Here is a 15,073-nt window from a genome sequence, read left to right as displayed (position 1 = left end):
TTTAAGGAATGTACAGTAGTTACTACACTAGAATCACATGAAAGAAAGATAAAGGATTTCAACCTATTATTTTCATTTAGTAACTATTCAATTTTGCAGTCTTATCCAGATGTTTCCTGAAATTATCACAGAGAATAGGTTTAAATGGAAATACAAGGCATTTTGTTCCAGGTGTCCTTGGCTTAGTAATTCTGAGAATTGTGAATTCATTAATCACATACCCTCATAACCGCATCTGTCAAAGACCTACAACATATTGCCTGTCTTACTTGTAGTCTAGCAGTTTACTATTCCATGCTCTTTCAGCATGGTTGAAGGCTCCTTGTATTACACTTCAAAAAGCCTACCTTATATAACTGCAGGTGAAGCACTAAATCTGTGCATCCTGTTTTACAGTTATATATTATAGTTTTGAATGTACTCTGGGTGTGCCGAACCCTTCTAATGTATCCAGCAGTGTCCTGTGAATAAAAGAACTGCAATACTATTTCAGTATTTATTTAATTTTGTAATTCCTTATTTTTATCACTCCCATTTTGTGCCGAAAGATAATACTGTAATATGTTTTACCCACCTTATACAGTATTGATGTGCTTTTGGCCATTAATGTAGGATACAATTGTTAAAAGCAGGACTGGCTTGATGTCAGAAGAGATTTAATACTTACTGTCATTATTGCATTAGCCTTCAGTACACACTGGGATTAAGATACTAAAAGTTAAGGAAAGGAAAAATATATTTGTAAATGTTAAAGATAATAACTATGTAAGAGAAATCTACATTTGATGTTTGATTTGGAATCTTGAAGTTATTTTTTATCTTAAAATATTTCCCCAATTTAATGTGCAAAATAAATCAAATGGTCTTCTGTATTTTGTAAATTGTTTTATATTCTGAAATCCACATTAATCAACTTCCATTGTTAAGAGATTGAAATACTGATACCATTAATTTGTAATGACAATGATGGGTAACACTTGGTTACTTAATGTTTTATACATAGAATATATTAATAACATTTTAATACTGACTTAATAGAATGTGATAGTAATACAAATCTACTGTAGATCAAGTGCATGTTATTAAAAACATTAATCCTTAACACATCTTAAACAATACCTCTTAACCTGGGTTTATTTGTGTTTTTTTCTAGCTAGACTGCAGTATAAAGTAGATGTCTAGTTTATTAGTCATTTATGATTTGTCATTTTGCAGTGTCTGTCACTGTCCAATAAGTTAATGACTGAGAATTCCCATATTAAACAATTATTTAAAAAAAACATTTTTCTGAATGCAAGATAATTAATTTGTATACTGTATGCAACATGTCATTCTAGTTCTCAGCTTCCACTTGTTTCCTGCAGCATCATTTTATTCTGTTTTGTTTTAAGGGTGTAATCTGTATGTGTGCTTCAGCATCATTGTTTTGTTAAAAGCAGCATCTGGCATTCAAAATGTCATCCTGGTTTTTAATCCTAAACGTTTTCTTTTGTTTTGATTTATTATTTACCATAAAACTTAGAAGTGATTCTATATAGTAGCCTATTTTCAAAGAATTGTTGTTTTGGCTGTATTGACAAAATGAATCAGTGTGGGGCTACATCCGCATACAATAGCTACAAAGGAGCAAGTACCAATTAATTCTATGCTGAAAAGTAGAAAGAAGAAACACAACAACCCAGCTGGTAAATCTTCCTAAGGTGTGGTCACACCTGGTTCAGGTTTGGGTCACACTGTAATGACAAAGAAGTGTAGACTTTAACTAAATTAAAGTAGGTCAGTAAATTAAACACATACTTTAGAACTAAACTACAGAATTATACAGTATAAATGGATAATAAAATCCTATGGAATACGTTGAGAAGGATTTAGAAAAGGTAGATCTTGCTTAATGAGTGTATTAGAGTTATTTAAGCAACCACAACAATTATAGACAAAAAAAGAGCATATCATATGATCAATCATAATTTTCTGAAGGCTTTGATAAATCTCCTCTTAAAAGATTAATGTTTTTTTTACGGACAAAGAGTATTTGAGAAAAATGGTTCTCTTTGGATTGGGAAGTGGTTAATGGATAGAAATCAAAGAATACAGATGAAGGTTAAATGTTGAAACTGGGATGATGTAATTAGCAGTGTATCACACAGATCTATACTAAGACTCCTGCTCTTCCTAATTTATTGCAAAGGTTTAGATTCTAGTATAGTTAGTAAAATAATAGAATGGGCAGATTATATCAAACCTGGAAGTTTAGCAACCATTGTAGCAGCAGAAAACTAATTCAAAAAGATTTAATTTAAAGACTGGGAGAACATCTGACAGATGAAGTTTACAGTACATAAGTACAGAATATAACATGTACAGTACTGTAGGTAGCTAACTATAAATATAAATTATGTTTCAACTTAAACAGCAACCTCTTCAGGCCCATTTTCTGTATTCTAGTCACTGTATTGAAACAATCAAGACAGCAAACAAAATGCTAGGATATGCAGTTGAAAGCATAGAATTGAAATAAAGATATATTATGTTAAAGTCGTATAACCTCATTTAGAATATTGGGTACAGTTATGGTCACCACATTTAAAAAAAAAATACAACACTTCTCTAAAATCAGTTTGGAGAAGAGAAACCAGATACTTTCCCAAGCTTAAATCATTTTCCTACATTGACAGGCTAAAGGAACTGAACAGTTTTAGTCGGACACACAGAGGACTATAAGTGGACCTGATCCAAGTACCTCCTTTGCCCAGGTTATGTAAAACGTGACATACACGAATTTGGCCTTCTGTAAAAATCTCCCATAGGTCCCATAATATTTTCAAGTTCCATATTGTTTCTGATTGATATGTAAAGAGTGGGTAGTACAGTGAATTCAATTCACTGATGGATCGAATGGAGTAGTGAAGTGTAATGCAGTCACCATTAGCTTCCACCAGGGCTCTGTTTTATACTTCAGTGTTGCTTTGTTTTTTACACATGTTGCAACCTCTCTATATCTTCAAATGCTTTTTTTCTGCAAATTGTGAGTAATTCATACTGCAATCATGTTAGGGAAGCACCCGGGTGCTTTAATTATTTTGATAATGTGCTGTTTTATTTGATGTTTAATTACTAAACAGTAATGAAATATAGAGTACAGTATTTGCAAATTTGTTAAAAAATTAATACTCTATCTCCAATGTTTATTTAATCAACTACGGTGACCTCAGTCACCACTGTTTTCTACAAATTGGTCTGGTGATGTGTAAAACCAGGGAACTGGCATTCAGGAGGGTGCAGAATTCTGCTGGCTAGAAAGGGTTAAGGCTATGGAGAAGGAAAGGACCAACCAAAGAGAGCAGAGACATAAATACGTGGGGTTCTTTTGAGAATGACTCAGAGAAAGACTTGTGTCATATATCGTATATGCAGGAATATATAGGATATATTCATATTGCTTTTGGGAAGATCAGATCTGGAACAGAAGGAAGAATGTCTGCTGTTCCACAAACACTATTTACAGTGCTAACCTCATTTTTATAGCTCCTTCATAAGAGACCAAACCTTAAATAGCAAATGAGATCTGACAAGATCAAGCTAGAAGGTGATAATAAGGCTTTCACATATGAAAATAAGAATGGTTACAAACAAGAAGAGGCCATTTGACACATTTAGTCACAGTTCACAGCTCACTGGTCTATACCACATGCAGCCCTTGCAGAGGACAACTCTTTTGCTCAAAGTATACACTATACATTCTCTTTTCTTCACGACAATAAAAGTGCTTGGGCCCTAACACAGGGTTCACTACATAAAGGATTCTAAAAGGCTGAACAAGCTCATCAGGAGAGCAAGCTCTGTCATTGGGTCTGACCTGGACCCCTTGGAGGTAGTGGCTGAGAGGAGAATGATGTCCAAACTAGAGGCCATCATGGACAACTTCTCCCATCCCCTCTATGACAGGCTTGCAGAAATGAAGAGCACGTTCAGCAATAAACTGATTCATCCACGGTGCGACAGGGAGCGCTACAGGAGGTCATTATTGCCTTCTGCCATAAGACTGTACAACGCATCCACCTTGCGTCTGGGCAGAGGCAACATCGACAGTGACCTGTTTCTGGACTGAACGCATCTACACATCTACTGCTACATCTGTTCTCTTTCTTTTTCTTTTTCTTTTTCCCGTTTACAACCTTTTTATATGCAATATATGCCAGGGACCTGTGCAATACATTATATCTATATTTACATCCATATCTATATTTACAACTATATTTATATTCATATGTGTGATACGATTTTTCTGTGTACTGTTCTGTTCTAGTTTGTTCTTTGTGTGTCCGGACTGTGAGTAACTCTTGTATTGTATTGTACTGTATGTATTGTACTATTATTATATAATTCGTTACACTGTGGCTGTGTTGTGTGTGTTAAGCTGCTGTTGCACTGCAACTTCCCTCACGGGATCAATAAAGTATCTATCTATCTATAAAGGTTTTCTATTCATCTTCTGGGGTCCACAAATGATGGGCATTGCAAATTCCGCACCCCAAGGATGAATTATATGACTCTGTGTTGCTGCTTTACTATTTTCTATCCTAAAGAATACCCATTTTTAAAAATACTATTCAGGCTGGAGTAATTACCTTGACATTTGAGAAGGATAAGTGATATAAAAGTCAGTGGCATCGGTTATTTGGCCTGACTGAAGGTTTTGGGCATATTCAAATAACTGTGATATTTCATATACATTTAAATGGGACTGTTGGGAACAAGGCATCATGAACAACACCTGTAAACAATAGAGGGTACTAAAAGCATTCATGTCTAGAAGCAGTTCCTAGGGTATGAAATTAACTGGACACCTGTTAGCAATCAGTGATCTGCAGAAGATGGCAGTATGTTATCCGTACAAGTGAAAACTGTTGTCATGCAGTATTAGTATAGAAAGCAGAGTAACACTGCAGAGGTACTGAGGTTATATCAATGTGAGATGGAACTTGTACAAAGACCAGATAATAGCAGGACAACAGAAAGACAGATTAAGGGTGACACTTGGCACTCTGGTGTGGACTCCTAGAAGACCGTAAAACCTGCTGCTGAAATTGCCATAGAATTTGCACAGGAAAGTCAAAATGGAACATTTGGCAAGACATATTGCCCATCACACTAAACACTCATCAGTCTTAATGTGGAAAGAGATGGCAATGCTGATATATTGAAATATTGCATCAGTACTTTTGCTGGATTATTTTGATGCTAGAGCAAACTCAACCTGGTGCCTATCACTCAGGGACAGACTTCATGCTACAGTACATTGACTTATATGACTGGAGATTGATGATGCCTGGACGGACAGTGTTTGATAGACAAGACCCATTTCACATTTTGTCGTTCATAAAGGCACTTCCAATTTTAAGACAGGGGTGGACTAAAATCTACATAATCAAAATTGACAGTGTAGTGTGTCTTGTTGAGCAGTGGCTAGCAATTATTCTACAGTAAGAGTGATAAAAGACTGCTAACCTTCCTTGCTGAACTGTCAACTGCATAACAGGCTGTAGTGCACAATGTTTATACAGCATAATGCACCACACAGCTTATGAAAACTGCCAAGACACTTGATAAATAATTGCATGATTAGCCTATAGTTCCCTCAAGCTTGGTCACCATAATCTTCAAGGTTAATGTCATATAATTATTTAATGTTGCACTATGTCAAACAGGTTTAGTATTTGACAGTATCTACTACCTTGACTGGTAGTTGGACTGGAAAAATACTTCACTTCTCCTCATATTGCTATCCTCACCACTGAACAGTTTCATGCAAAGGTGTAACAGTGTTCCCTAAAGACCATTTTTAGGTATAATTACTATTTATATAAATAACAGGTATTCTAGGTCTCATTACTTACATGAAGCATTAGCAAAATATCTTCCCCAAAGATTGTAGTAATTAAATGCTTTAGCAAAGTTCAGCAATTTGCTATTATATTCAATGAATAAAACAGGAAAATGCTAAAACAACAAATAGCAAGTAACGTTTGAACTTAACGTTCCTCAAATAACGATATCTCAGTAAACATATATTGATTCAAGTTAGAATGACAATAATGAATAAAGCAGGTGTCAGATACAAAACAGCTGGTAAAATTAATTCTAAACAATCAGTGAAGCGCGTTGGGTTGCGCTCCGATTTGGGTTACTTGCAAAATTAGGTAATGCAGACGAGAGTCGAAAGCGCTGTAAAATATGTGCATGGACTAAAAGGAAGGGTAGTACTTAGACACGTTGCTGTAAAAGGAACACAAAGCTTTTCATTAATTGGCAGTCGCTTCATATATTAGCCAGCCACAGCCAGTGATAGGCGGGGAGAAGCCGTAGGGGCAAGAGGCGGAGTTCGTGCTTTTCTTTCAGTACCATGGACAGCAGCTCGCATTCACTGCAGACGAAAGGATTGTCGGAGAAAAATGCTTGAAGACGGGGAAATGCTACCATGCAGCGTGAAAAATGAAAATGCTCTCATTTTGTAAAATAGTTTTCTGGTTCGCATTTTTATAAGACGAGTGGGAATAGGTATTTGGAAGAGGCAGCGATTACTGATTTTAAGAACCTGTTTTTTTTCTGTCATAACATTAAGGATCAAATTGAAGAAACATTCAGAACATTTATGCTAGCATTTCATGGTTTATTGATCTGGTTATCAAATCAGCAAACCTTCAACACTGTCTTTGATACCATCTAAATATTCCGTTGCTGATGAATAAATATTTTCTCTAATTTTCCAATGCTTTTAAGGGGATTCATTTTCTTGCCTGTAAACATGAAGTTTCATGGTGTAATTTAATACCGTATGAAATTTTAATGTATTAATAAGTCTTGGCAACAATTTTGATGCTTGTTGTCTAGAAAGCTGGCAAGTGCGGAAAATGAGCTGTTTCATGGACATTATGTTAGATAAAGATGAGATCCCTCTACGACTTTTTTAATTGTACTTAAAATTAGGGGAAGGGACTGCGCCGATAATTCCCGGAAGAGTTTATTTACTCATCGGAATTCTTATAAATGTAATTCTACTTTACCGGAAAACGAATTTTATTTTTGGAAATGAAGAAGTTCAATTTTCGAAAGGTGTTAGATGGTTTGACTGCCTCTTCCCCAGTTAGTACCGGGCCTCCCCTGTGCCCAAGTGGTACAGCTGGAGTTCCCACGGCGGTGACGACCCCCAGGGAAATGGAAGTACATGAAACCCTTACTTCTGAAAACTTTCAGATCTGCAAGGTGAGTTCCATAACATTGTCAACTGCGTTAACTCGCTTACCACCACATTATGCTGATGCAAAACACTTTGTGCTCTGTTTCTCCTTTGTAGTTGTTTTGCTATAATTTCTTCTTGCAGAAGGCAGTAGCCGTGTACATTTCTTTTTAGTTATAAATATAATGCAGTGTAAGATTGCAACGAACAAGGGAATAAACGCGATTCTTATTCAAGAATGATTGACAAAAGAGATTTAGCAGAAATGAGTCAACTACGCCCTGTTCACAAAATCAGTGGATTGGAAAGCTTTACTGGAGTTTTTCCAATTGTTTCCTTGAGGCTAACTGAACTCCGAAAGCATGGGTGTATCGGAGATTTCTCCATAATGCGTCTAAAAATCCTGAATCTGTTTAGCACTAGAATTACAACTGAAATGTCTTGTCATAGTGCCTGAGCCAAATCTCCAGAGGAGCAAGTGGCTTTAATCATTTTATTGATGCGAAAGTGTACTTTATTAGAAAACTGAGGCTTCAGAGACGTGCCTTTTTGCAGGATGGCACAAGTTTCGTGCTTAAAATGCCACTGTTTGTTTGTTATTCAAACCATATCGTTTAATAATTATAATGATTGTAATGCAACTGTTTTGAGTTTGTAGAAATGTCTCTCTAAAAGCGTGACCTCGGAACTTCCAATGTCAGTGTATTTGGTGTACAGTATTAGGCTGCATTGACTTCATTCATACGGATAATGTTTTCTTGGGTTGGTGCCAGTCAAACACTACATATTGTAGCAACAGCTTTCAATCCAAATATTCTTTCTAGAATTACTATGTAACGGTGGAAAAAACACATTTATTTGGAAAAATAATATATTCACTGGTGCTCCCTCTTTAGAAAAAATAAAAAGGTAAACAGATGTCTACCCTCTATACGATTAGGCAGATTTGATTTACTTTAGTTTGGATTATTTTTAGAAAGTACAAGCCAGTCTGCTCGATGATGTACTGTATTTAGAGCTGACTACAGCGGTTATTTCTCAGCTTCAACTGAATTTTTCAGTTTGGGGTAAATTATTCATAGAAACATGAACAAGGTTGGCCATAGGAAAGAGAGTTTGTAAGGGAAAAGCAGCAATCTTTTTTTTTCTAGAAATGCACACTGCACTGGGGCATAACGATCGGCCTGTGACAAAGTGCTGAAATTAAATATAAACCCAAGTCAGAAGTTTACCTTATACAGCACATGAAGGTAGAAGAGAAAGAGAATGAATGAAAAAAGAGAAAGAATACTCTGCACAGATAGATGAACTGCATATTTGCAATAATTAACAGAAACATAATGAATGGTAAAAAAACACTCACTCAACAAATATTATTCTATTTAACTTTTAAACGCACACATGCATAACAATAACTTGATATCATGGCACTGTTCGCTGTTAACAATAACATTTTTTTAAGCTTAGTGCATAGAAAAAAACACACCCAGCCCCAGGCACAAGTACACAATTAATACTTTAATTATATGTGTTGCAGAAAAATCATAATATCATAAACATTTTGCCACTTTCTGCCAAAGTCAGAATTAAAGTTTCCAAGTCATAATTAAGGTGGTAACTAAAAATATTTCTTCTGTGAAGCACACGTAGTAGATAATGAAAATTAGAAAGTCTCTTGCATTATCACCCTCAATCTTCCAAACATAACCAACATTGCAATGTTAGTGAGGTATCCTAATAGTTTTTGATTGACTCAGGTATGTTGCACTTAAGATTCACATGAATTGTTATCATTGTCATTTGAATTTTGCTGCCAGATGTATTAAAAAGCCATAAGACTTCCCAATGATATAAAAATGTATTATAAACTTACATTCACTCTATGTACCTGTATGTAACTGTTCTGTTGTTTTAGAGTTTAGAAAATACAGTACCTGATAATTTTGTTGTAGTAACTGTACTGTACAGGTATTTGTTATTACAATGCAAGGCAGTGATTGTTGTTGATATTATTAATACATCTATTCTCTAAAGATAATTTTGTCAAGGAAATTCATTATATTTTAAATCAGATAAATTAAACAACAAAAACAACAGCAACAACAACAGTAGTAATAACATAATCAATAATAATCCTCTGCTCATATGTGACCATATCATGCAAGGAGTGTTCATTTTAAAATACATTTACCTTGCAAAACATTTAGCTAGACTGTAGCTCATTTGTTGTTAATTTATTCATTTATGGGATTCTAATGCTAAACAAAGAGATTCCCTGTTATGTTCATAGACTGGCAGCAATGCTTTCATCATGTATCCTTCTATCATCAGATCTCAGAACTTCTGCAAGACTGGGCCAGTTCAGTACTGGGATGGGAGACTAAGAGAAAAGAGATTGTCACTAATAGTTGTGGATCAGCATGGTGATGGAGATGTCAAATCAAGGTCCAAGCTACTAGGTCATTAAAAATCCCAGGGCATTTTTTGGAATAGTAGGCTTATTAACCTTGAAATCCCGATTGAGTTATAATTAATTAATTATAATTGCTTACACTTATATAGCGCTTTTCTGGACACTCCACTCAAAGCACTTTACAGGTAATGGGGTCTCCCCTCCACCACCACCAATGTTCAGCATCCACCTGAGTTCCACTTTGGGACTGCTCAGTCTAGTTTCCCCAGAGTTTGCCCTTTGTTCAATCTCTGCAGTCTCTCCCTTCTCCATCTGATCGGTCATGTATTGGGCCAGGTAATGCTCAATTCAGAAGTTTGGTGCTGCATGTCAGTGTCAAATTATTTTAATTATTATATCTTTAGGAACAGAAAAAGAAGTCTAGTTGAAGGACATTTTAACGTTTTAGCTCTTCATTTTTCATTGTTTTAAATGTTTTTGTTCCTAACTTGAAGAGCTAGTATAAATCACAATACTTTGAAATCCATTTGGAACGTATTATATACTTAATCTTGAGAATCCCTGACTGCTACAAGGAATCAAGTTACAAGGTTAATTCCATGCCGAAAAGTAGAAAGATAAAACACAATGTTTCAGTAGTTGAGCCTTCCTTGGGTATGATAGTGTTTCTATTGCTGAAATGTTGTGTTTCTTCTTTGTACTTTTTAACAAGGAATTAAGCTTGTTCCTTTGCAACCAACACACACTGATACAGTTCCCTACTCATTCAATTCTGCTATTTCCTTAAGTGCTTAGGATTTCATAATGTCAGTTATGCATCGTCTACATCTGTTAATTAATAAAGTAATAATAGATCTGAACTGATTAAAAAAGAACAGAGACCCAAATAGTATACAGTACATAGACAGTTAAGACATAGAACAACGTAAAAATAAACTGACATTTGGTATTTTTAAAAACATGTAAAATACTGTATCAATTATCAATTGCCTTTCAATTATCAATTATCTAAAAGTACGGATTTTACATTTCTTTTGCATCTTGTAGTTTGAGACAAGCCAGTGAAGATATTTGGCACTTCCTTTTATTCATAGAGTCACATTAATGTAGTATGGTTTTCAAAAATAACTAGAAAAAATATAGCTGAAATACGATGATTATTTTAAATTCTGTATATGAATGTTATGTAATGATATTTGTCTTAGGGGATTATATACTCCACATGGTCCAAGAGATGAAAATGATATCATAAGGTGCCAATGAAATCATAAACTCAGTAGATTGTTTTGCCTCACCTTTTTACAGCATTTTACCAATGATCCTACACACTGCCAGAAGATATTAAGTACACCTTGGCCAGCTCGACCACAGTGCCTAAACTATGATCATTACAGTGAGATCAGTCCCCCAGGATTGCTAAGCAATTAACTTGTATTATGGTAATGTTACCTGCAGTTTCGTTTGGGCTATATTGTTTGGTTGATCAGAAGTACACCAGTAATAGAGGTTCAAATACAGCATATGATCTGATCCCACGTCCTTTGGTTACAAATGCACTACTGTACAGTATATGAATGTCTGAAACTTTGAGGCATCACTTACTAAGTTCATTTCCAGGTAACTAGTAAAGTGCAAAGGCCCCGATAGTCTCTTTTTTACCTGTCATATTCTGTAAAACTGTCCCCAGAACTCAACTGGTAACCTTGTTTAAACAAAGGTCTAAATTAAAACAAAAGAAATAGACTTGTGATGGTGAAAAACATGGCAGTAAAAAGTGACAGAATATCAAATGTATCAATACATAATAAATGTATTTATATTATCAACACATAATAAAGATCCATACACTCTGTTCCTTTTCATTTGCTGTTTGTTTTTTAGCATTCTCAAGGGAAAGGCAGTATTTTGGAATAAATTGATTATATTGTGGTTATTTTCAGAGGTATTCAGACAGTAGCTAGGGATGGGATTGCCTCGACAATTTCTAGTAGCTAAGCAATTCTTGATTTTTCATGATAATTAGTTATCTACATGCCCAGTTGCCCCTTATTTTTGCTATATATTTCTCCCCTTTAAGGCCGCATAGACATCGCTCAGTAGCTCTTGAGCAAATCACAAAAAATGATGTTTTTCCTCATAATCACATAATCATATCCAGAACAATGAACGGCATTACAGTGGGTCAGTTAGTAAAGTGAGATTATCAGACAAATGCACTTCAGACAGGTGAAATAAAAAAGTTAGAGGTTTTATTTGTCAACATAGTCCCCTTTTTCATCCTCATTTCTGTCACTTCTCTACAAGGTTTAGATCCCCTTGTGATTAACTTGGCCCAGCCACTTCTGTATCACCTATTTGATGACTGTCTGGCATAGTTCAAATTTCTGCCTCACAGAATCTTACTTCATTGGCCCAGGCAGATGAAAATGCAGTAATGCAGAATCCACACAGCAAATTCTATGAATAGCAGTGCATGGCACAGACAACGTTTGACAACATTTACATTCAGTTTCACTCCTGCTGCTCTGTTTCTCCGGACCCTCCATCAGCTCCCTGTAGTGGCACACATCAGTACAAACAGCTCAGACTACTCTGGTCTAAACAGTCTAGATCCAGTCCTTCATTTTTCCATACTGTATGTCTCCTCTGTTTTTCCTGCTCCTGCTCTCCTTTCACCCAGCTTTAGGGGTTGCTCATTCTTATCCCTGACTCTGTAGTGGAGGAGTGAATTAAGATAAGACCGAAAAACCACTGGGAACTCCAATTGCACAAGAAAACAGCTCATGAGTAATCGAATCTCTCTTTTTTTAACCACTACGTTTCTAAGGGGGTGATTAGTACACAGAAAAATATGAATCATAAAAAATAATACGTCTGATGGAAAATCTCACAGTTTGCTTGAGAACATTGTGAGAAGAAAAGTGATATAAAAAGACACTGTGAAAAGAGAAAGAGATGCAAAGTATATATTCCTATCAACATTCATTTCTGAGCTTAGAGTACAAAACGTATAACAAAGTACTTAGCATTCAAAATATATGTATAACTACCTCTAATGAAGTGTAACATGGCAAAGTTGCACTATCTCCACAGTTCTTCTATGGTTCTACCATGCTTTCACTACTCATGTACCCGTATTTCTATAGGTTTATGTGGTCAGTATCAAGCTTTCATGGTTTCACTCTGCTTTATTGGACTATACTCTGTAATTTCTAAAAAAAAGTTATTTTAATAAATTAAAATTAGAGTTATACTAAAAACATAAGATTCTAGTTAAGAATAAAGAAGTGTCTTAGTCTCTGATGGATATGGGCAATGAATTCTGTGATTATGGCATTACATAAGAAATGGCTCTGTCACTGGTTATATAGAGCCTTGTTTTAGGTTAAAATAAAAAGTAACGAATAAGCAGATCTCAGTTAGTGTTGGACTATTTGCAGTAAAGCATTAAAGTAATCTGAATTTATAGCACTCAGTGTCTTATACTGTATGTACATACAGTAGGAGATACTTAAAATGTTATTCCAATTTCATACAGTGTAGGTCACACATTTTGATACCTACAGTGACCTGCTTACACTTGATTTATAGATGATTTACAAGAAAAGAATTTGACACATTCTGCTAGTAGTAACGGATCACAGGTAATGTTCTGTTGCTCTCACACAAAGCACAGTTCATTTGTACTGGAGGCCAATGAAATATGGACAATGCTATGGCAGTACAGTATGTTCCAGTGGTGTCTTGGGACTTACAGGTAGCCAGTATTATGTATGGATTGCTAGAGGTTCTTTCTCAGAAACTGATTTTATCTTGCCAGAAGCCAGTTATTGTTCTTCCAATCAGTTGTTAGAGTAGGAAAGTAGCAGTTTTGTTGTGTAACTAAAACGAATGTTTCTTAATGCAATATACTGTAAAAATGAAGTTACCAAGAAGTAGGGCTACTTCAGCAGTTTATTTTCTGTTAAAAAAGGTATTTTGAAACAGACCTATGCAGTTTTCCTCTATACTAATGTTTTCTTGGAAACTGTTTTATAAAACCACAGGTGGCCACTTTAAATTTAAGACATAAAAGGTTCCTTTTAGATGCACAATTTTAGGCTGCTGCTCTTTATAATTTCCCATATCAGAGGAAATCACACTGCCTGCTCCATCATTACAAGATAAAGCAGAAATAGCAGCAGACATTATAAAGACCCTCCCTGGTGATATCACATGCTATTGTTAGCCCTTACTAAACCCACACTAGTAACCAGCTGTTGCAGGTAAAAGGAGTTTGTCAACAGCCTAATGGATACAGTGTTAACGGATGAGCAGCTGTTAAATTCTAATTGACTTTTCTAGGAGCCAGCACAAAGATGCAATGTCTTATGACATTTCAGGCCTTTTCCAGTGCTCTTATTCCTAACTGTACTTAATTACTCCATCTACCAGATGTATTAGTTCAAATGTTTTATTATCATCATCTATATAATTACTTATATAAATGCACAAAATATAAAACAAACCCTAAAGTAAATAACAATAACAAAGCATTTAAACGCACTAGAAAATGTAGAAAATAGAAGAGAACAAAAAATAAAAACATACTGTGTCCACTAAGTAGTGAACAATCTTTAGGTTAGGAAAGACATGGTATCGAGTAAATTACTAGTTGGTGGTAAAATTCAACAAAAGATGTCATGTGCTGTCTAAACAGTCTTGAGGAAATTCCGAAAAACTATCATTCATGTTCCAGACCAAGTTCCCTCCACAATTGTGGCATGAAAGGCTTAATTTCAGCTTTGGATCCTTCTTGGCCAACTTGCTTTCTATGTGCTTGGATATGGCAAAAACAGAGTGTGCAGTTTGCGTCTCAGTGCTTTGGGCAAATAATTCAACTCAAATAAAAAAGAGTTTTGTTCAGTCTTCTTATGATTTTGCCTTGTTTAAAGAAACACAGCAGCATAATAAATATTACAATTGACAACTGAGGAGTCAATTCCCTTAGCAGTTAGTAGCTGACTGATTCAAGGATTTCATCCAAGCATCTCCTTAAAGAAGCCATGATATCAGGTTAAAAACAAACTGGGTCGTTTATTCCACGCTCCTTTTGGTAAAGAGGCACCTCCTGTTCTTGGCTTTAATTGTACATCTACATAGTTTCTGTTTGTGTTCACAGTTTCTTAAACCTGTCAGTCCAGTACATTCCATCAAACCCTGGGATGTATCTCATTAGTTTTATGTGAATTTGATTTCAGAAGGAGTTTAACTATATTTAGTTTGTTACAGAAAGTAAATAAAAAGTGCATTCTGAAGTATGAAGGCTCATCAGTCCAAAAGCTTATCCTTGTTTCCGTACTGTTAAGTAGACAGAGCACATGGCTTCCTCCTGGAACAGACACTGGTCCACCACAGTTACCCACAGCAGTGTTGGAATGCTT

The 15,073-nt window shown here is 35.4% G+C and overlaps 1 protein-coding gene across 11 annotated transcripts in view; it reads left to right on the top strand.

Annotated features, from left to right (window-relative positions):
• Window positions 1–6,318: 6,318 nt before the first annotated feature.
• Window positions 6,319–15,073, top strand: part of stxbp5l (syntaxin binding protein 5L) — a 260,757-nt gene continuing 252,002 nt past the window's right edge. For 3 of the 11 annotated variants that reach the window (XM_088601596.1, XM_088601614.1, XM_088601605.1), the window contains exon 1: window positions 6,321–7,263. In XM_088601596.1, the coding sequence (XP_088457722.1) occupies window positions 7,090–7,263 (174 nt within the window). In that variant the 5' untranslated portion in view covers window positions 6,321–7,089. Of the gene's footprint in view, window positions 7,264–15,073 lie in introns of all 11 variants that reach the window. The other 8 variants (XM_088601633.1, XM_088601623.1, XM_088601568.1 and 5 more) reach the window with 7 other exon arrangements.

The sequence above is a fragment of the Lepisosteus platostomus genome, chromosome 2 (genome assembly GCF_059453375.1).
Source record: "Lepisosteus platostomus isolate fLepPlt1 chromosome 2, fLepPlt1.hap1, whole genome shotgun sequence".
NCBI classification, from domain to species: domain Eukaryota; kingdom Metazoa; phylum Chordata; class Actinopteri; order Semionotiformes; family Lepisosteidae; genus Lepisosteus; species Lepisosteus platostomus.
The sequence above is the reverse complement of the archived record's forward strand: the minus strand, read 5'-3'. Positions and strand labels throughout refer to the sequence as shown.